The sequence below is a fragment of the Schistocerca americana genome, chromosome 7, assembly GCF_021461395.2.
Source record: "Schistocerca americana isolate TAMUIC-IGC-003095 chromosome 7, iqSchAmer2.1, whole genome shotgun sequence".
Taxonomy (NCBI): Eukaryota; Metazoa; Arthropoda; class Insecta; order Orthoptera; family Acrididae; genus Schistocerca; species Schistocerca americana.
Window position 1 is genome coordinate 233,130,209 of NC_060125.1, and position 21,982 is coordinate 233,152,190.

The 21,982-nt window shown below is 38.3% G+C and overlaps 1 protein-coding gene across 1 annotated transcript; it reads right to left on the reverse strand.

Moving 5' to 3' along the window:
* Positions 1 to 7,428: 7,428 nt before the first annotated feature.
* Positions 7,429 to 20,488, reverse strand: LOC124622338 (60S ribosomal protein L27a). The gene is made up of 5 exons (XM_047148016.1): positions 20,400 to 20,488; positions 20,002 to 20,065; positions 13,964 to 14,061; positions 9,125 to 9,277; positions 7,429 to 7,613 (listed from the first exon to the last, which is right to left on the reverse strand). Exons 1-5 carry the CDS (start codon positions 20,400 to 20,402, stop codon positions 7,485 to 7,487), a joined length of 447 nt encoding a protein of 148 aa, XP_047003972.1. The 5' UTR covers positions 20,403 to 20,488; the 3' UTR covers positions 7,429 to 7,484.
* Between the last annotated feature and the right edge of the window lie 1,494 nt (positions 20,489 to 21,982).

Below are 21,982 nucleotides of genomic sequence, written 5' to 3' on the forward strand. Positions count from 1 at the left end.
TTTGGTTATCATAGAATACTGGTCAAAATTGTTAAAACTATATCCCATTACAAGGGCAAATACACAGACAGTTATACACTGTTTACAACAATACTTTTTAGAAGTAGGTAAACCAAAACTGTGTCTTACAGATAACGGACCACAATTTGTAACGACTTTAGAAATTCCTAATGTGGGAAAGAATTCGACAAGTGCTAATATCCAATTATAACACGTCATCAAATGCGCTTGAATGAGTAAGGAAGGAAATTTGAAAATTATGTCTTACTGCCATGAAAAACATACTCAATGGGCAACAAAAATTAAGGTCTTTGAACTCATCCTAAACGAATTACCCCATTTATCGAATGGGTTGACACCTTTAGAAGTTATAGGCAAACCTTTTATAGAAGAACCTCTAATTGTTTTAATTGGCCTGAACAACCTAGTGTCAATTACGAAGTAAATCAGGAAATAGCTTCTAAGAATTTAATTGAAAAGGCGCTACAAAGAATAAGTAACAGGGTGTATACATGGACAAGGAAAAAATTCCCAGATTTTTCCCGGTTGAAAATATTGTGACAGTATACTTTTCCTCGGCACTTTAAAACTTATCAATCCTTAGAATGTTTCTGGTTTTCTACACAGACGTAGAATTTCCCAGCTCTTTAGAAAACGAAACCTGGGGGTGGGGGACTTTTGGAAAGATCTTTGATGTGCAACAACATGTACGCTGCATTTGTGTGTGTTACAGAGGTATAAATTCGAATTCCGCCAAACAATGCATGTTACTTTCTGAAGCAAATCGAGATTGCGACGCGCTTTTCTAAGCCAGGCGTAGCTCATGTCACGTGATCTCACCATTTGTTGTTAGGAAGCACTGCATATTCTTCCTAAAGCCTTCGACACACTTCAGTTGGCAGACATTTGTATGAGCACTGTTTTGTTGTTGTATATGGCGCATTTCCTTTGCGACTTAAAGTTTTATTTTCGTTTTTTTCCCTTATTCATGTTTTGTTGCTGCAGTATTATTCTGCACAAGCAGGATTCAGTAATATCCTGCGTTAGAGCATTGGTTCTTACCAGTCAAAATCACAAAAATTTAACTGGCAACTAAAACAATGAAAATTTCCCGAATTCTAAAAAAATTCCGGGTTTTTCCCAGATCTCCCGGGTCGTATACACCCTGAAGTAAGCATAACGAAAAGGCTGTGGAACCTCAGTACCAAGTCGATGACCTGGTTCTTACGAAACATCTTCACAGCTCTACTCCGAAGAAAGAGACTAATAAGTTTGTCCAAAAAATATGAGGGACCATACCGGGTACAAATTGTGATCCATCCTAAGACGTTATTTTTAGCAGATCCCACAACTGGATGAGAGAAGGGGAAATACATAAAGGATGTAAAATTTTATATCCCAGGGACGTTAACATTCAGAGTTAACAGGCGGAGTAACGACCGCTGGATCCCGAGATGCCATCGGTGTTTTTTCCAAAACAGTTTTCCAGCACGGAATTCCTTTAAAATCTAGGACTATCCTCTAATCTTATTACTTAGAAAACCAGATATGACTAGAATAGAGAACTTAATAGAATCACAGAAAAAAGTGATATCTAGACAAAAAACTGAATAGAGTATTATATTTGTGGAAAATATAATATGATGTGTCTAACTGAACAACTGTTCTACTGTAGTGTAGAGATGATCTACTTTGTATTGAGTATTTTATACCTTTTGTGAGATGCGATATAGGTGGGAGGGTTTGTATAACTTTTGAAAAGGGGTGGGTATTGTAGCTAAAAGCATGATTTACAAGAATAGATAAATCATGATTAACACAAAACACACCTTTCACACAACCCTCACAAGCAAGTGTGCCCGATTTTTCATCATTTGCCATTTCCATAAGGTTGCTAGGATTTCCTTTGGGGACCTCAAAGGGTGAAAGTGGGACAAGTCAGTTCTGTATGTGGCAATTTAACACCAGACCACCTCCAGCGTCTCACTCAAGTACATGAGGGGTATGGATCCTAGGAAAGAGGGGTTACAAGGGTTTCCTGTCTTTGGGGCTATCTTCTCTCTCTTCTTCGATCCTAGCATCCACATCTATTTTTTTCTTTTCTTACTTCTCATTTGAGGACCTGTCTATGCTTTCCCTCTTTTCATATTCACATACTTCAATCGCTGAAGCTTCTCCTTATTTCCATGTTTACTTGAAACCTTACTCTTATCGTTAGATAAGAAAGGCAAAACATCAGACTACACGAACACACACACACACACAAATATAAACTTCCAAACAAACATTAAATTACATAAGAAAGCCTGTCACGATGCGAGAACCGCCAGGTGTTGTAGGGGAAAATGTGTGTACATATGGAAATATGTGCCCATATATAGGAAGCTATGACAGTTCTACATCAAACGTGCATAAGAAGACGTGCACATAAACAAAGCACAGCAAGTTCTAAATAAGAGATTAGAATAGGCACAATGAACTCATGCGCAAAGAGAGACAAAAGCATATCTTTTATGGAACGAAAATGCTACATAACGAAGTGTAAAGTAGTAATGAGTAATGGATAAATAAGAAAAAGGCATGAAACTAAAGTAGGAGAGGAATTAGTCATGTTGGTCATTAAGAAATGTCAGTATAATAAATACTCTGATGAATTGAAGGCTAGTGGGACAAACAGTATACGTAGACATAGTATCTACTGGAAATATAGAAGTTGATAAGTAGAGGAGGACTCTAGTGAGTAAATGATGTATTAAAAAATGAATGTGAAGTTTAAGATATAAACCTATCTTTACCAGATAATACTGAATTATGGTATACATAGAAATACAGGGTGATTCAAAAAGAATACCACAACTTCAGGAATTTAAAACTCTGCAACGACAAAAGGCAGAGCTAAGCACTATCTGTCGGCGAATTAAGGGAGCTATAAAGTTTCATTTTGTTGTACATTTGTTCGCCATTTCAGCCAATAAAGTTTTTGGTCCCTTTTTCTTCGAAGGTGCTACTGTAACTGGACTACAGTATCTGGAGATGTTGGAGAATTGGCTGTTCCTCAGCTCGAACAAGAAGCACAACAATTCATATTTCAGCAGGATGGAGCGCCACCACATTGGCACTTATCTGTCCGTAACTACCTGAACGTCAACTACCCGAGGCGATGGATCAGCCGCCAGGCAGCCCGTGACAGAACACTTCATCACTGGCCTCCAAGAAGCCCTGATCTTACCCCCTGCGATTTTTTCTTATGGGGGTATGTTAAGGATATGGTGTTTCAGCCACCTCTCCCAGCCACCATTGATGATTTGAAACGAGAAAGAACAGCAGCTATCCAAACTGTTACGCCTGATATGCTACAGAGAGTGTGGAACGAGTTGGAGTATCGGGTTGATATTGCTCGTGTGTCTGGAGGGGGCCACGTTGAACATCTCTGAACTTGTTTTTGAGTGAAAAAAAACCTTTTTAAATACTCTTTGTAAAGATGTATAACAGAAGGTTATATTGTTTCTTTCATTAAATACACATTTTTAAAGTTGTGGTATTCTTTTTGAATCACCCTGTATATTAGGGTAGTGAACCGTGAGGCCTACTTAGAAAGGATAAGGGGGTTGTGCCCAGCATTCACTAAGTATAAAGGGCAGGCATACCTACGTGGAGATAGAGCGATCTGTGGCCTAAAAAATAGGGATGTTTTGTAATGGGTGTACCTACCAGAGTGGGAAGAGAAAGTGCTCTCATAATGTCAATCCAAAAGCAAGGAATAGGTGCTGATCCTAAGAGAAGGGGACAATATCGTGACAAAAGTCACAAATTTTATACGAATTATTCTGGGAAGTGTGAATTCTATGAACAACTAGCATTATTATGTTTTGTGGAAATAAATGAGTGTCAAAAGAACACTTCCATTTCGTCCAGAGTTCCTCCAAGCTACAAATAATGAAATTAGTTCATACTAGGAGGAGGAGAACAAAGTATCTGAATAGAAAATAGACTACTCATGTGTCAAACACCTGAAGTTTACGACTGAGGGGAAAAAAAGGAAATAAAGAAAAGAACAAGTCCTCACAATTCCTAAATATTAATACAGCTGACTAAAACCATGAGTAAATGCTCATGTCTTAATAACAAATTAAAATAAGGAAATAGCAGAGAAACAATAAGAGAGAATTGTTATTGAAAGGAAAGATATGTATATAAACATGTAAGAAATCTATACCGTTAAGATATGAAATGTTATAATGAGTGATATTTGCATAACAATTATCATGTGTTCGATCTGAAAGGGGGCGGGGGGGGGGGGGGGGGGGGGCATGGAGTTTAGATTATGCTCTGTGCTTATTGGGGCATTGACTATTATTATTACAAAGACAGTTGAAAAAGAACTCTTGAAATTTCTTGACGTAACCTTGCTATAGGCAAGACTACTTTTTGATTTATGTTAAGAAAAGTTATTGTATCAAAGCCAACTTTCTTTTAACTGTAATTTGTTTCTGATGTTCGACTGTACGAAGGACTTCCCGGAAGTTATATACTTATGTTGAAAGTGAGAGTTTTAGTGTGTATGAAAGTCAAATACATCATTAATTGACGAAAAGCAAAGTTTGTATGTCTACTTATTTCATAAGTATAAAGAGAGTAAAAATTCCCGTGCCTAGCATTATTTGACGGAAAAGAAGTCAAGAGATTCCAGCAGCCGGCCATCCAGTAAAGAAGACTGGCTGCAAATTCCAAGTAAGTCATCTCGTAAAGTGGAAGGTGGTTTGGGGGAATAAACCGAAATAACCCAGATTCACATTCACACTCGGAAACATTACAAAACAAACAAACAAACACACACACACACACACACACACACACACACACACACACACACACACACACACACGCTGCGTCTAGTCTCTGAAAATCAGATCCAAACAAATTACTCCTCATACCTCCCTGCCCCTAGTCAGCATCTGCCAGGCTAGCAGCAAGAAATGGTGGCAGCACTGACTGCAAGCTGAGGGGAGTGGTAGGAAGGAGAGAAGCAATAGTAATCAGGGAGTAGGGAAGTGGCGCACATGCTCAGCTGTGCCCAGCCAGCGACGATGTATGACACCTCACCTCACAAGGGAACCTCCCCATCGCACCTCCCTCAGATTTAGTTATAAGTTGGCACAGTGGATAGGCCTTGACAAACTGAACACAGATCAATCGAGAAAACAGGAAGAAGTTGTGTGGAACTATGAAAAAATAAGCAAAATATACAAACTGAGTAGTCCATGGGCAACATCAAGGAGGTTGTAAGCTCAGTAGCGCCGTGGTTAGCGTGAGCAGCTGTAGAACGAGAGGTCCTTGGTTCAAGTCTTCCCTCGAGTAAAAATTTTGATTTTTTTTATTTTCAGACATTTATCAAAGTTCAGGCACTCACACACAATCAATATCACTCTCCAAAATTCCAGGACATGTTCAGATTTGCTTGGACATATGCAGGATTTGACGGTCTACACACGGAAAAATTTGAAAACGTTAAAAACATATGTTTTGACAGAGCACAGAGAAAACTGTGCGACTGTGAAACTGTTGCATTCATTTGTTGCAGTTTATGTGACACACTCTTATGTTTTCATTACTTTTTTGGAAGTGATTATCACATCCACAAGAAAACCTAAATCGGGGAAGGCAGAAGAATCTTTTTACCCATTCGCCAAGTGTGCATGTTAGGTGGATCGACAACATATTCCTGTCATGTGACGCTCATGCCGTCACCAGTGTCGTCTAGAATATATCAGACGTGTTTTCCTGTGGAGGAATCGGTTGACCTATGACCTTCCGATCAAATGTTTTAGGTTCCCATGGGAGAGGCACGTCCTTTCGTCTACTAATCACACGGTTTTGCGGTGCGGTCGCAACACACAGACACTAAACTTATTACAGTGAACGGAGAAGTCAATGAACGAATGGACAGATAACTTTGCAAAAATAGTAATTAAACTTTTCGCTCGAGGGAAGGCTTCAACCAAGGACCTTTCGCTCAGCAGCTGCGCACGCTAACCACGGCACACTTATGCTCACGTACTCCTTGATATTGCCTATGTTGCCCATGGACTACTCAGTTTGTATATTTTGCTTATTTTTTCGTAGTTCCACACAACTTCTTCCTGTTTTCTCGATTTATCTGTGTTCAGTTTTACAAGGCCTATCCACTGCGCCAAATTATAAGTAAATCTGAGGGGGGTGCGATGGGGAGGTTCCCTTGTCAGTAAGCAAACCATTTCACCTACTGAGACAAAAACAAGATTTTTCATTTTTTTCCAAATTTCCCTGATTTCCAGAACCTGTGGCAACCCTTTAATTACAATGTAACATATTTTGGACCATTTTAAGCAGAAAATTCCAAATTAGTCTGTAGTATTAAAAACTGAAAATATGATTTTTGTACCACGTTGCAATATTAGAACTCCCCTTAACTATAGAAGCCATCCAAAAATGAGGAAATGATGATATTGCCTCTTACATTCAAGCGTGCACATGAACTGTTTTCATCATGTTCCACAATTTTGGTAATCATTCTCCATTTGTATTGTCATAATTTAATAATCTCTAATTCCAGAAATATTATCTGCAACATCCATTCTTCATTGCAAAAATTTTACAGCATGTAATGAATTGGATGTAATCAGGAACCGAAATCTGGCAATATATTTGCCTTGCCGCAGAGGATACACCGGTTCCCGTGAGATCACCGAAGTTAACCACTGTCAGGCATTGTCGGCACTTGGATGGGTGACCATCCAGGCCGCCATGCGCTGTTGCCCTTTTTCGGGGTGCACTCAGCCTCGTGATGCCAATTGAGGAGCTACTCTACCGAATAGTAGCAGCTTCGTTCAAGAATACCATTACAATGACCGGGAGAGCGGTGTGCTGACCCCACGCCCCTCCTATCTGCACCCTCCACTGAGGATGACACGGCAGTCGGATGGTCCCTGTAGGCCACTCGTGGTCTGAAGACTGAGTGCTTTTTATATGTGTGGCACAGAAGACAACTTCCTGTAAAGCCCTTACAAACAATTCCCTTATTTATTTTACATTTTATAATATAGGAAATTTTACTATGAATTAAACTTACTGTTTATATCAGAAGAATAACAAGGACAGGTGACAAATTCTAGCTGAACTCTACATCAGCTCTGAAGGCGAGTACCTATAAGGGCTTCAGTGAATATTGATACTATTAATCAATTGTTCAGTGTTTTATCTCAAGCCAAACAAACATGGTACTCATAATTATTGGAAAAACTGTTATGAGTATATTAATACCAATGACGTAAATACCACTGCAAAAGGGCTAATGTTAGATAGCAATTATTATAAAATTGGTTTCTGTTGAATTTATTCATCAGGAGACAGGAACATACAGAAAGTAAGCACTTTTTCAAAAAACACCAGTACGGGAGATGTTTGATATATTTATTAAGAAAAAACTTTCTTACACCACATCTGCATTACGCAGTAAGAACACAACAGCCACCGATTTCTTTTATTTTATCCTCAGCCTGTTTGGAGAAGAATTTCGCTTTCACGATCACAGGCTGTTTCGGTAGGCGACCCTTACCCAATACTTTGTAGTAACCCTGCAACACAGTAAGTACACCATGAGAGGTATAAATTTTCAGAAAAACTTGCTCATAAATTATAGAAACATGTAATACAAAAGACTGGACAATTCTGTTTTATCAAAAATTATTTTTGAAAGAAAATTCAGAAATAATTGTGCACATTCTGTATCTTTTAATCCTAAACTTCTGATATTACTCTTAATACTTTTAAGCAGTACTCTCATACTGATATGCACATAATTTACACACAAAATTTAATTAAAATGTCCAGTTAGCACCAATAATATTTTTGTGAAAAACCACAGACCACACATTGACACCAATTGCATCAGAACTATGAACAGTCCCTAGACAACAGCTAACACTTTAAAATTCATACTTAAACTTAAAAATGCCACAAATCTCGACAATCAACAATTGAGGTAATACATTTCTTCAATCTACTTCAAGGCAAGAAACAATATTGACAACTAACACTAATTAATGTAAACTGCCACAGCTATTATTAAGATGACTTTAGCAACTGAAAAATCCCCAACAACAGATATACATTGTATAACTTGGTAGGCTTCATTTCAATAAACATCCAGAACAATAAAGTTGTATAAATGTTCCAAATGTAGTGACTTTAGCATGCAATTCATTCAAAACACACTTACACAGTCAAAATCTGAACAACACTTTTTCATTCCACAATATCTTGTGTTATTCAATGCCATAATGCCATTGTGTCACCTGACTGATGGAAACTTGAGTAATCATTCTGAATGTCATGTCCCAAACCAATGTACAATGGCAACTTTCACATGAACTGTTCAGTGAATAAACACCTGAAATTATTTTTTTTTTTGATGAATCTCTTCATATTGATAGTAGATCAATCAAGTGGTTCTGCCTTCTTATGATACACCATTTGTGTTCTCTGCCAACATGGCAAACCTCTCCCACAATTTCTACATTTTTGCATTCAACCACCATTTTTTGCTTGCCTTATATTTCATGAAATCGTGAAGGTCACACAAGGGCTTTTTACTAAGAGCTATAACATGGAAGAGACCAAAAGTTTGAAAACTTGTGTAGGGAAACATCACCAAACACACAAAACATGAAATGCTGATGAGTTATATGAATGGAACTGTCAGCATCACAGAAATATGAATTAGCATTTTGAACAGGAAAGAAATATGCAAATGACCATGCACAATCAACAAATGTATTTTTCTGTATGAATACAGTATGTGTAAATGTTTTTATGTAATAAACTGTTTACACCAGTTATTATTCCAGCTCCATGCATAAATTACACTGTCAAGGGAAGACATTGTGCATTTTGATGTGCTGAATACATGCAATGACCTTCAGAAAGCTTACAAGTTTGACACAGCCCCTCATGTAGCATTTCTCAGTATTTGAGTGGAGTGTGGTGTCATGTTGCATACTAATCCTTCTGTTTACAAATGCTATACTGACAAAGAAATGGGAACTTACACCAACTATACCAATAATTATTTAAATTTTCTACTTACAGCTTTCACAACATCAATTACTGGTGCTTTCCCCTCAGTATTGTTCTTATACTTTTGCCTTGTCTGTTCCGTGACAAGGGTCCATAATTTGTCAAGGTTGATTGTGGGACACCACTTCGTATTGCGTCTCAAGTGATAGTTGCGCATACCAAGCTGAAAGAAAATGAGCACTAAAACCACACACTACAACCACAAATCACATAATATACAGCATAATTTGAAAATTACAGTACTATTCCAATGTTATAAGAATGTTGAGTGCAACTATTTTAACAAACTGATGTGAGAACATTAAAACAATTCCAGTTATTAAGCGGAAATTACAAAACAATTTTAATAATATCAGTTGCAGACAGATGTATTACAGCTCTGTCTACAGTTCAAGGACATGGTACATCCTATCACAACAAAGTGAATGGTGCTTTGCATATAACAATCTGTTGCCCCCAAGATTTCCCAAGTGAAATTCCCGGATATTTCCCTGCTTTCCAGAAAAGTTTTAGCATTTTTTTCCATACGAATTTTGAGATCTCAAGGGTAAGTTAAGATGTAAGATGAGAATCTGCCTTTGCAGCTACAGTACAAAAAACAGTAATGCAAACGAGGAAATAGCTAAAAACTTGCAAGCAGATTACATTTCCTGGTGCAAGCAAAACTATCAAGTACTAACATTAACATCTTTTGTAATGAACTGTTTTTAGATGAAGAAAGCAAGCCAAATGGTATGTGTGTTTCATTAAGACCACTGATATTTTATTTCAATAAAATGAAACATTTCATGACAAAGATACACCTTTCCTTGGAGTCACAAGACAGATTTAAAATACCTTCACTGATTTCAGAAATATCTTCAGAAAAAAGTAGGCCTCTTGAAAGAAGGTGTGTAACGTGGGGAAGAATTGTGTAAACCAACACTGTAGATGACCAATAAAAAGTTGGTTCTACCATGTTTGTTATTGTGAGTTACTACCCACTGTGTTTTATCTACTTTTACAGGTATTGTGTGATTTTTCTTTCGAGAAATGTTAGTACACAGTGTACAAACCACCAGTGACAATTTTCTTCTTCTTATCGTCCATATTTTAACATTTAAACTACTTTTGAAGTGCCAAAATGTACTACAACAAATAAAATGTCTATAAAATGCTACACTATGCCATTCACTTGCAGTGAGAGAGTCACAATTCCCGAACTCCTTTGACCATGGTCTCTGGCCCACTGAGGAGCATCGCAGTCCTGGGTCCATGGATAAACCACGAAAATATGCTGCATTACGGCGCACACAAACAGACCCAACCTCCGGGCAGATCAGTGAGACTAGATCTGATGGGCAGGCTCAGTACATTACAGATACTTCCATAAACAGCCTCTTGTTTTGGTTCATTGTGGAAATCCACTCGTTTGGCCAGCTACTCACGAGCCACAGACAACATGTTGATCAAATGAGACCACGGTGATCACTCAATGCAACAGATAACTTTTTCAAATACTCTGAGAATCAATAATAATGAGGATAGGTAGCAACTCACTGTAAAGATGATTGCTGAGCCGCAGACAGGCACGTAGAATAGACAATCACACTCAAAACCAAATTTTCAGCCATAGCATGTCAGAAAATGAAAGCGCACACACATTCACTGACAACTCATGCACACATGACCGTCTCTGGATGCTGTGGCTATAGTCTCTCAGAATCAGACGGAAACAAACCACACCTCATGCCTCCCTCCCTCCCTCTCGTCAGCAGCTGTTAGGCTAGTGGCAAGAAGTTGTGGCTGCACTGACTGCAAACTGAGGGGAGTGGTAGGAAGGGGAGAAGCAATAGGATTGAGGGAGTAGGGAGGCGACACACGAACTCTGCTACACCCAGCCAGCAATGATGCGTGACATTTCAGTAAACAATCAGTTTCATCTAATGAGACAGATTATCCAGTGTTTTGTTTTTCAAATTTCGCTGATGTGTTTAAAATTTTCTGATATTACCCGATTTCCAGAACCTGTGGCAACCCTGATAATGCTGTAGCAGTTATTCTAAATGATGAACCAATTTTCAAAAATTTGTATGTATTCAAACAAATCCAAAATGAACATTCTTTATACTAATGAAATGAGGAACTTTCAAATTTCTGGTGGGCAGCAGCAGGAAGGTGGTGATGGTTTGTGAAGCGGGTGGTAAAGTTTGCGCAACAATAGAGTCGTCATTTCATTTCACTGTCAGCTGTGAGTGAGACGACTGTGGAGCGTAAGGTTTTCTGCATTCTTGAGTTCACAAAAAGTGAGTCACAAATTGCAGTGCAACGGGCATTTCATACCAAATTCAGTATTCAACCACCGATTCACAAAAGCATTAGCCTTTTGTATAAGCAATTGAAACAATGTGACCAAAGGAAAAAGCACAGGCCGACCACTTGTGTCAGAGGATGATGTCCGATGGATTCAAGAAAGTTTTGTGTACAGTCTCAGTAAGTCTACCAATAGAGCCAGTCAATAACTTTGAATACCCAAACCAGCTGTATGGAAAGTTCTGAGATGGCGTTTGCTGTACCAGCTCTACTGTTTTAACTTGTGTAGGCTCTCAACCCCAATGACAAAGATAAGCGTCTCACATTTTGTGGTTATGTGCTAGAAAAGATGAATGACGCATTTCTACAGCATGCAATTTTTAGCGATGAAGTGACGTTCCACCTTTGTGGAAAAGTCAATACACAATGTTGGCATACGAGGTTTGGAAAATCCACATTCACCATTGCAACAAGACAGACTCACTGAAGATAAACTTGTTCTGTGACGTATCCTGTACAAAGGTTTAGGGACCATTTTTCTTTGCGGAAAGAACTAACAGGAATCACATACCTGTACATGTTTGAAGAATGGCTGTTCCTCAAGTTATGGAAGATTCCCAGGACTTCACATTTTCCAACAGGATGGAGCTACACCCCATTGGTAACATGTTGTACAAGGCTTTTTGAACAACTTCCTTCCTCAGCAGTAGATCGGTCACAGGGGATTTGAGGACCCGGCTCTGCACTTCTGGCCACCAAGATTTCCTGATCTCTCACACTGACTATTTCTTATGTGGTTATGTGAAGGAAGCTGTTTACGTCCCGTCTCTACCAACCACTCTGAACGATCTGCAGAACCGAATCACTGCTGCCGGCACTCAGTAACAGCAGATACGCTTGCGCACGTCTGGGACATGTTTGGCTACTATGTTTATGTTTGCCATGCAGCCACATTGAACATTTATAATAATTACTTATTATAAACTAATTAATTGCAAATTATTAAACCGATATCAAACATTATGAAAAAACTTTGAAACTTCCTCTTTCCATTGGTATAAAGCTTGTTTATTTTGGATTTGTACTTTAATAAATATGAAGTTTTGAAAATTGCTTCATCGTTTAGAATAACCCTGTATCTCAGTGAATGTATATTATATTACTAAGCAGTGGTTAAGTAGTCTTGTGTTATTAGTCTCACTAGACTTTCTTTTTAAGTAAAATAAAGACTTTTCCTACTTGAGGGCATTATCTTTGACTGCATACTTAAATGTAATAACTTTACATTTCCTCGGGCCATAATTTCTACTACCATTATTTTTGTTTCACACTTTAAGAATTTTCATTAGAAAGAGTGGCAGCTACGTAATTATGTGTATGCTGCCTTTCCTCACCTAACAAGCAGTTTTCTTATATAGATATTGTTTGCAAACATTCCCAGCCCAAGTTTTCATAGTAACTATACATTCTTAATTATTTCATTCAGCATATTTAATTATTTTGCTGCTATAATTTGCTTCAAACTTTCATTTTCTATGACAAGAGCCTAATTCTATCTGATTTTCTGACAACCTTCTGGCCAAAAATACACTGCAAACCCAGCATCAGATACCAATAATACTGTTGTGCTAAAATGGACAATAAAACTGTTACTGATCCATGTGCCATCACTCAAAACGTTGCACTGTGAGAACATGCAACAGTTGTGAGATTCCCGAAGGCAGGATAACTGATGAGCGCCATCAGTTTATCCTCCACAATGAAATGTATTTCAGAAGCTCGTACTACATGTCATTGGCTCGATGCTCCGTAATGTCTACTGCATGATTTCATCCAGTAACAACCATTTCTTCCTCTTCATTTGTGTAAGCCCTCTTACTACTAATGTAACTACACAGACCCTATTATCCTATTTCTGTAAGTATATTTCAATGTCATTTGATTTTATAGTGAATTCTTATAAAAAGAAAATGGGCATTTGACATGAAGAGAATCTGATGTGATAGAAGCATTAGCTTGAAGCAAGGGATCTATTATGAAAAGCATAATGGAAACAGCTACGGAACAAAAGTAATTTTCAATTTGAATAAAGTGGTAAATACAACTATTAAACAAAATACAAAACTCAATGTGCAGCACTTTTTGAGTTACAGTATGTACTGAAATATGTCATGAAGTTTCAATAAAAACATATTATGAAAATTTAAACCACTCACTTTCAGCCATTTTATATACAAAAAAAGAAAGATCCAAATGTATTTCCACTAACTATCCATGTGTAACAAGGAAGCTGAAGTTCTGGAGAGGTAAAATATGGACGCAAACACTCAAGAAGTGTCAACAGTTATTAAAGTAAGGTTTAAACAAAATTTTTCAGCACACACTGGATTATTAAAGGAACACAGGCAAAATGCTGCATGCAAGCAAATGCTACAACCCTCTGAGTTCTAAATATCTGGTCAGAAGCGGAACCTCATCATTAAACTCAGTTCGCCGGTTGTTTAATCATCATTCCAGATCAATCGGAAATAAGCGTGTAGAAAGTCAGAAACCTCACCTTACCGAAGTAGCCAGGGTGATACTTGTCAAAATTGATGCGGTGGTGATGCATACCACCAGCATTACCTCTTCCACCAGGATGTTTCCTGTGCTTTCCTGTAAATAAGGATTAAAAATTATATCATCCACATATAACTATAGGTGATCAAACCCACAATACACAGAAAGAATATACGAGGGTTGGAACTAATATTTACAGCTCGTACACAATAGACACGTGTTTCAAAGTTTTGCTAACCTTCGAAGTAGTCACCAGCATTGTGTATAACCCCAATGCCAGTGATGTGAAAGTCTTAGGATACTCTTAGCAGCGCCAGTTGTGTTGACTGAACGGCACAGTCTATTACCCAATGAATTTGTAGCAGTTCTGAATAGAATGCCGTGAAGTGTTTCCTTCAGTTTATAAATCGAGTTGAACTCAAGAGGGCTTAAGTCAGGAGAGTGCAGTAAGTGGTCTAGCACTTAGGAGCCCCAGCAGTCAAACAAATCAGTAACAGCTTGCACTGTGTGAGCTTGAGCATTGTCCTGCAAAATGATGGTCAGGTCCTGCAGAAAGTGTCATCACTTCTGTCTCTATGCTGTTCATTTTTAGAACTCAACCTACGACCAGCATAGGGACAGAAGTGATGACACTTTTTGCAGCACCTGACCATCAGTTTGCAGGACATTGCTCAAGCACATACAGTGCAAGCTGTTACTGATTTGTTTTACTGTGAAAGTCAGAAACCTCACCTTACTATTTGCAGCACCTGACCATCAGTTTGCAGGACATTCCTGAAGCACATATAGTGCAAGCTGTTACTGATGGGGCTACTAAGTGCTATACCACCTACTGCACTCCCCTGACTTAAGCCCTCATGAGCAACTCTTATTTCTAAACTGAAGGAAACACTTCACGGCATTCGCTTCAGAACTGCTACAAATTCGTCACGCAATAGGCTGCGCCACTCGAACAGTCAACAACTGGCACTGCTAAGAGTATCCTACGACTTCCACATCACTGGCAACAGGGCTATACACAATGCTTGCGACTACTGTGAAGGTCAGTGAAACTTTGAAACACATATCTATTTTGTACGAGCTGCAAATAAATAGTTGCCACTATTGAAGTTCCAACCCTCGTAGTTTTCCAATTTTGAAAAATGTAACAAAGATCATTGCGCCACAAGAATGAACTTTATGCCTGAACAGTTAAAAGTATACTGAAATGATTACCACCAACTTTTACATTAAGTAAAGCATACTTCAGCAAGCAGATACGCTTTCATTTTTCTTCCAGCTTGCCCACCAAGTTATACAGCATAAAAAGTAAATTCAACAGTGACCAATAACATTTTGCCGTAAAAGTGTACATATGGAGTCAACACCTTTTGCACTACATGATGCAAATGGTAACTGTTTGTTTAGTTTACACTGGGAAGTGAAAATGAACCACTATCTGGTTGACAAGGCAGAACCAATGAGAAGGAGTGCTTCATAAATTTTTTGATGTCAGATGTAAGCAATTATGTTGTGGCACAATTTAACATACTGTGTAAATTGCTCTCGCAAAACAACATTCCATAAAATTTGAACTGTACTCTGAGGTCCACGCCTAACAACTATCTCTGAAATCTTGACATTCTGAAAATATGCCACTAAGTTCTTGAAAGGATCACACATCACTGCGTCATTACAGCCAGTTTTCGTCCAGCCAGTAGTTGGCTCCTCCAACCCACAACCGAACTACCGTATTTACTCGAATCTAAGCCACACCTGAAAAATGAGACTAAATTCAAGGGGAGATAAACGTTTTAGACCGCACCTCTAAACCGAAACAAAGTTGGTCCATTGTAATATATGAGAGAATTTATGTCGAATGAATGACGATACAGCTACAGTAGTTTGACTTGTGTGGTAAGCTTAGCATTTAAGCTTTACCGGGCAGTCATTGCTATGCGTCAGGCACTCTGTCCGTATTTAAACGGGTACGCTTCCTTTTTCACGTGCTTCGTCTGGTTAGAATTGATTGCTTGTTTTTCCTTGATCTGATAAATGCCTTTGTCTTTGTTATAGGTGTTTTCGTCACTAAGCTCAAAATTCATTATTGTGCTGTGTCATGCATTGTTTGTCGCATTCCGATAATGAGCGTTTACAACCTGTTGCCGTTCGTGGCATGGCTTGCTTTTGTGCACACTACTGCCGCTTACACTAAAAAAAAGAGGAATCGTCTCATTAGCGAAACAATGGCAAGAGACTGCCATTTGTTGTTACTTACAGTGCTGCTTTCTTTGATAGTGATCAACAAGAACCAAATAATAGACTGCATATGATAGATGGTCTGAATAAAAGTTTTGCGAAAATTTTTCTCCGTTTGAAAATCTTTGCAGACGCCTCTTTAGTACATTACATTTTGCACAGAAATTAGAGTCATCTTAGATTTAAAAATCTAGTCAGTTGCCGTGCTTCATTTCTGACTATCACTATTAGGCATAAGAATAATACGAATATAAACATGACATGATATGTATATTCTTCCGCGTTTGCTGTTGTCTCACTCTAGTCACGTAGTTTATTAGACAGACAGGATTTAAATGAGATAGCAGCAAACAAAGGAATACACGGCAAAATGTTTACATTCGTACTATTCTTATGGTGAAGAGACTACTGCATGTGATTCACAATTCATGAAAGTTCCTATCAGATACCATCTCTTGTCACAGGTAGGAAAAAATTCAGAACGTAGAGTTGGCCATATTGACAAACATCCCAAACAGTCTTGCCAGTTGGATTTTCGTAGTACATTAAAAGGCTGCTACATTCGAAAATGAACAATATGGAATTTGTATTTACTTCGTTGGATAATGTATGAAAATGCAGTGGTTGAACAAAACTGAGTGGAGAAAAAAAGCTTGTCTTTCACTTTTTTTTTTAATTTATTTACTGACGCAGAGGTTTTGGCGCCAGTATATCTTTGTGCCTGCAAAGCATGCCTGTATAGTGCTACATATATTCAACGGCAGGAGTTGGTTGTGGTGGCACCTATCAACATTTTCCAGAACTTCCGCTTACTTTGCACCCAATTCTAAGCCGCAGGCAGTTTTCAGGATCACAAAAACCGGAAAAAAGTGCGTCTTAGATTCAAGTAAATACGGTAACTTTTCCAGGCGGAATTTTAAAAACTCAAATTTGCAAACATGGGAAAAAAGAGGACAAACTCCCAACCCAAGTAAGATGATCCAAACTATAACATTTGAGGATGAAGAAATATTCCCAGAAATGTTATATTTCAAGAAACAGAAACCCAATATACATGAAAAACCAGTAGGGCTAACCCACCTTACCATCCACAACTACCACATCAGTAACCATCAATTTTGAGGACTTTAAGCCATAAACTACTGAAGTTGTATCTTCTGCTGAAATTAGAGGGTCACTGACTATACTATCACCAGATTGACTACACCTGACCGAATCATCAATATCATCAGTGCACTATAGTACACAGCGTTCTAACCACAGTATTTCAGTGAACATTAATGGAGCACAGCAACAAAAACTTTACAAGACAGCAAAAGTCTTTTCAAATACAATCTATTTACCATGCGTCCCTCTTAAGGCATCTGACACTTTACTTCGGCAAATATTTAGTTTTTGCGGTATTTAACTGGTGTCAGCCCAAATACGACTCAGCACATCTCATGCAACGACCAGTGTCAACTGAAAGCACAGGGTTTCCCCATTACAAACAAAACGATTAAGGGAATTTTTATATGGCCATTCAAAAGAACAGTCCCAAATTAGTCTAGTGCAACATTTTTTAATTATAAAGTATGGACAGGAACAATAAAACACTAGGAATAACCAGTACTCCAGAAGTGACTTAGCAGAACTGCTATATGGCTGCAGCAACCAGCATGCATCAGGGCACTTCTGCTAATTGGTGGCTTAGGGCACTAAATAGTGAGATGATCAGCACTCACTTTGGTACTGTCACTGATGGAGTGCTTGTTATTTTTCATGTTTTACTGTCTCTGTTAATAGACACTGGTTACCATGGAAACTGTATAAAGCAATTTGGGGCCATTAAATCACATGTAATTTTCTTTATAGCGGGAAACCAAAATTTTCTAATGACACTGGTCGCCACATGAAAGATGTGACAAGCAGAATTTGTTTGGGCCGACTCCAACTACAAACTGTAATACTTAATTACAAGTGACTGCCAAATTACCACAGAAAATCAACCTGACCACTCCTGAGAACAACCTGTATATGACCTCATCAAAGAGTCAAAATAAACCATAAGATCACATTCATGAAAACTATAACAAACTTAGTAGTTCTACCAGAAGCAACTTTAGCACTAGAGTACAAACAAGTAATCTATTGCTGTGAACACAGGAGATTACACAAGCCTCTGATTCCACCCATCTGTTTTGACCCACGAAGTCACCAATATGGTGGAAACAAACATTCTCAACGTCTCCAATATGGCACCTATGATGTCATTACATAAACACAACACGAAAACACATATAAAATCAACAAACACATCACCCACCAAAAATATAATCAAACTAAAGGGACCAGTTAGGGAAATTCGTCTATATATGGGTGGGAACAAACTAAATATAAACACATACAGACACCGTGATCCATGTTGAGAAAAACACAAAAAAATTCCCAAATTCCGTTACAATTACAATATCGACAGGAATCCGTCACTCCCCTTCACCAACATAGCTCAACCGCAATTGTCGGTACCACAAAATAAAAACCAACTACTCATAAAATTATAATCACACCGCAACTATTGATACCATGAAACAAAGAACTAAAACAACAAAAATTGCAATCTGGCACTTCCCTTGACCTAAATAGGTCAACAGCAGCTCACAATACCAAAACACACAGCTACGATGACACATTGGAATCTGACACTTCCCTCAACCTATACAGGACAACAGCAGCTCACAATACCAAAACAAACACACACAGCAAAACCAAAACAAACCCCCAACTAATATAGTCAGCTGCTTAGATACGCTGCATTTGGCTATCTCAGCCACAAGCCCAAAAAGTTGGAGAAACTTAACGACTGACAACATGACGTCCCCCATTTCAGCCCGCAGACGCACACTATTAAACTTAGAAGCCATATCCATGCCTAACAAAAGAAGCCACAAATAGAATTAAACGACTTACCGCCCGGCAAACAGCAAAGGAATAACATCAAATGACACTGCAATAACAAACACAAAGGAAACTTAATTCTTAACTCAATGAAACTAATTTCCATACCTCTATAACACACAACCGATAAATGCACACTTCAAGCACAGACACCCAAATGAACCCAACCCACCACCAGAATACACCACCAACCGCAACAAGACATCTACAAACACACCTAAACTATACTCCGCACTGTCATGACATCACACACAACACCCTTACGTCACAGGTCAAATCCGTTAACCAAATACAGTACGTTGTGACAGGTTTTCAGAGGTCCATGAAACTAGTATAAACCCCGAAATACATTAAAGCATGACATACGGAACAAATATGAGGATCCACTGCCATAGCAGATGAATCTCAAAGACATGGTGGAAAATGAAAGGCAGTGATACACCTTTGTAGCACAGTCTGGCACACTATTTATCCACTAACATAAGAACTAGGCAACACTAACAACAAAATCGAATAGTTAACATGTCCTACCAACATTCATCAAAAGTCTAAAATATACACGGCTAATTTTGGTGTGGGCAGGAAGGGGGGCAGTTAAAGCAATAAGTAACACTGAAATCAAAGTTTCTCAGCTGCTTATGTGTCTGAAACACTAACAATGGAGGTGGTGATAATATTACTTCGCAAGCCATTGCAGCGTAACGTCCAGGGAACTTTACATACACCCTGTTGACATTGGATGTTTAAACCAATCCTGTGGTAATTACGACCCAACTAAAACGAACTATGAGACATCTGGCTACTCTACCATTGTTTAGAAAAATGCTAGCCAATGATCAAAAATGTGCGACAAGAAATTACCTATTCGCCCATGTCCGTGACTCACATGGCCTCTCAGCTTCCTCGTCTTCTTCTTGTGTGTAGACTAGAAAGAGAGGAAAAAAATATCAATCTTCTATGCACAAAGAAAAAATTAGCTACACGTACTATAATTTATCAGTTGCGAACACTCCACACAATTACATTCAGTCCGCCCGTTCGCTGAATTCATCATTTCTCAACATCTTGTGCAGGTGTAATGCACAATTCAATAAATCCATTATCACACTACTTAAATATATCCTTCAGGACCGAAATACAGTTCACATTATGGGGGTAAGTTTTAATATGCCTCTAAGATCTATTCGTAACACTGCCTTTTATAAAGATTGATAATTAGTTTACAGATATCATAGCGGCTGAACATTTTCCAAACTTACCATGTTCACGTGTCTCTTGCAGGGTGCAAAGGAACAACCCGATATTACACGTACCAAAGGTACTACTCTTGCTGTCAGAGATCTCACTGAAGCATTACTGAAGCAAGTCGAGATCGACTCACACTGGACCTCAACGGTTCGGTTAGGTTAGGTTAGGTTGGGCAAGATGGATCACGGCCGAAAATCGACCGTGGATGGACTCACTGGGCACATTTGACGAGGTGATTAAAAGGCCTGAAGCAGGTTTCACACTCGCAACAAAAGTGTCGCCACAGCTAGTGGCATCTTGCAGTTACATTGCAGCCGGACAGACTCTATTCCCGGAATAACGCTTAACCGGTGAATAAACTTGGGATACCTTAACCGGCGATTTTTGGCCAGTTGACGAACTTAACAAGAGAATAAGTTTTCAATATGGCAGGAATAGTGACCGATGTAGTTTCAGCAGCAATGACAAAATTATATCTGAACTATTCATAACAATGAGGAAGGAGAAAAAGGTAAGACGACTCCAATTCATAATTTATATTCAGATTTCGCTTATTATATGAAGCCTTACTTCACTTTTTCAATTTTGTACCCAAGAAACTGGACCATATGACGGACAGGTGAGACTATTTCTCTGTTTTCTGAAATAATAATGTTTATTTGTAGTAGTATGTATATGATTTCGATACTTCGCGAATTTGTGGTGTTATTTATGTAAGTAAGGCACATTAAAATGACGATTCGTGCCAAAATAGTCTTATTTAACGGGTGTGTCACAGTTCCTGCAGTAGGGGCAAGGACTGTTTCATTTCATTTAAGAGTGCCTTAATATACTTAACCAAATCAAAGAACCGCACCACTTATGGGCACTATTTGTGTTAACAGCTGTTTCAGTTTTGGACAAAAAACACTGATTTTTCATGTAGCAAAGCGTTTTGAGAAAACGGTAGTGACCAATTTCATTCAGCTACATTACTTCAATAGCAGGAAATGTTGTTCCAATCTGTTTTCTATTAGGAATGACCCTTTTTGTAAACATCACAGCAATGCCAGAACAACTTTGACCTGTTAGTGAAAATATTAGGATTACAGACCCAGTATTGCTTCAGAGCAACAACATTGTCTCCCACCTACAATTATTCACTGAAGCCTGGGAACTAACTGTGCTTATTCAAGCTAAGTTTAAAACAGGAAGATTAACAAGAAAGTTAGTATTTAAATACATGGTGATGCCTCCTCAGCTACATAACATAGCTGTTGTATTTCTGAATTATCAGTACTATACACATAAGCACATCCATATTTATCATAAAATGATAGCTGTATATGTATGTTATAGGAGCAGAATGGGAATCTAGTTGAGGAATCAATGTAGTTTTAACATGTGGAAGGATTAACTGGACTGCTATGTTTTTATCCTTCCTTGAATATCAAGTTATTTTCAGTGTCCTCCTTTATTTCAGATTATAGCTAGCTGATGGCAACTTAAACTGAAATAGCTTATATTGCACACCTGTCAAGTACCATTTTTCTGAAATTGATGGCTTATTATGACTGTTTAATATAACAAAAATTTGATAGTGTACTCATATCCA

Coding starts and splice junctions, on each gene's coding strand:
- LOC124622338 (XM_047148016.1), bottom strand. Junction 14,062..20,001: donor TCACGGACATGGGCGAATAG/GTAATTTCTTGT, acceptor CCTTATTTACAG/GAAAGCACAGGAAACATCCT. Junction 7,614..9,124: donor TAATTGATGTTGTGAAAGCT/GTAAGTAGAAAA, acceptor ACTGTGTTGCAG/GGTTACTACAAAGTATTGGG.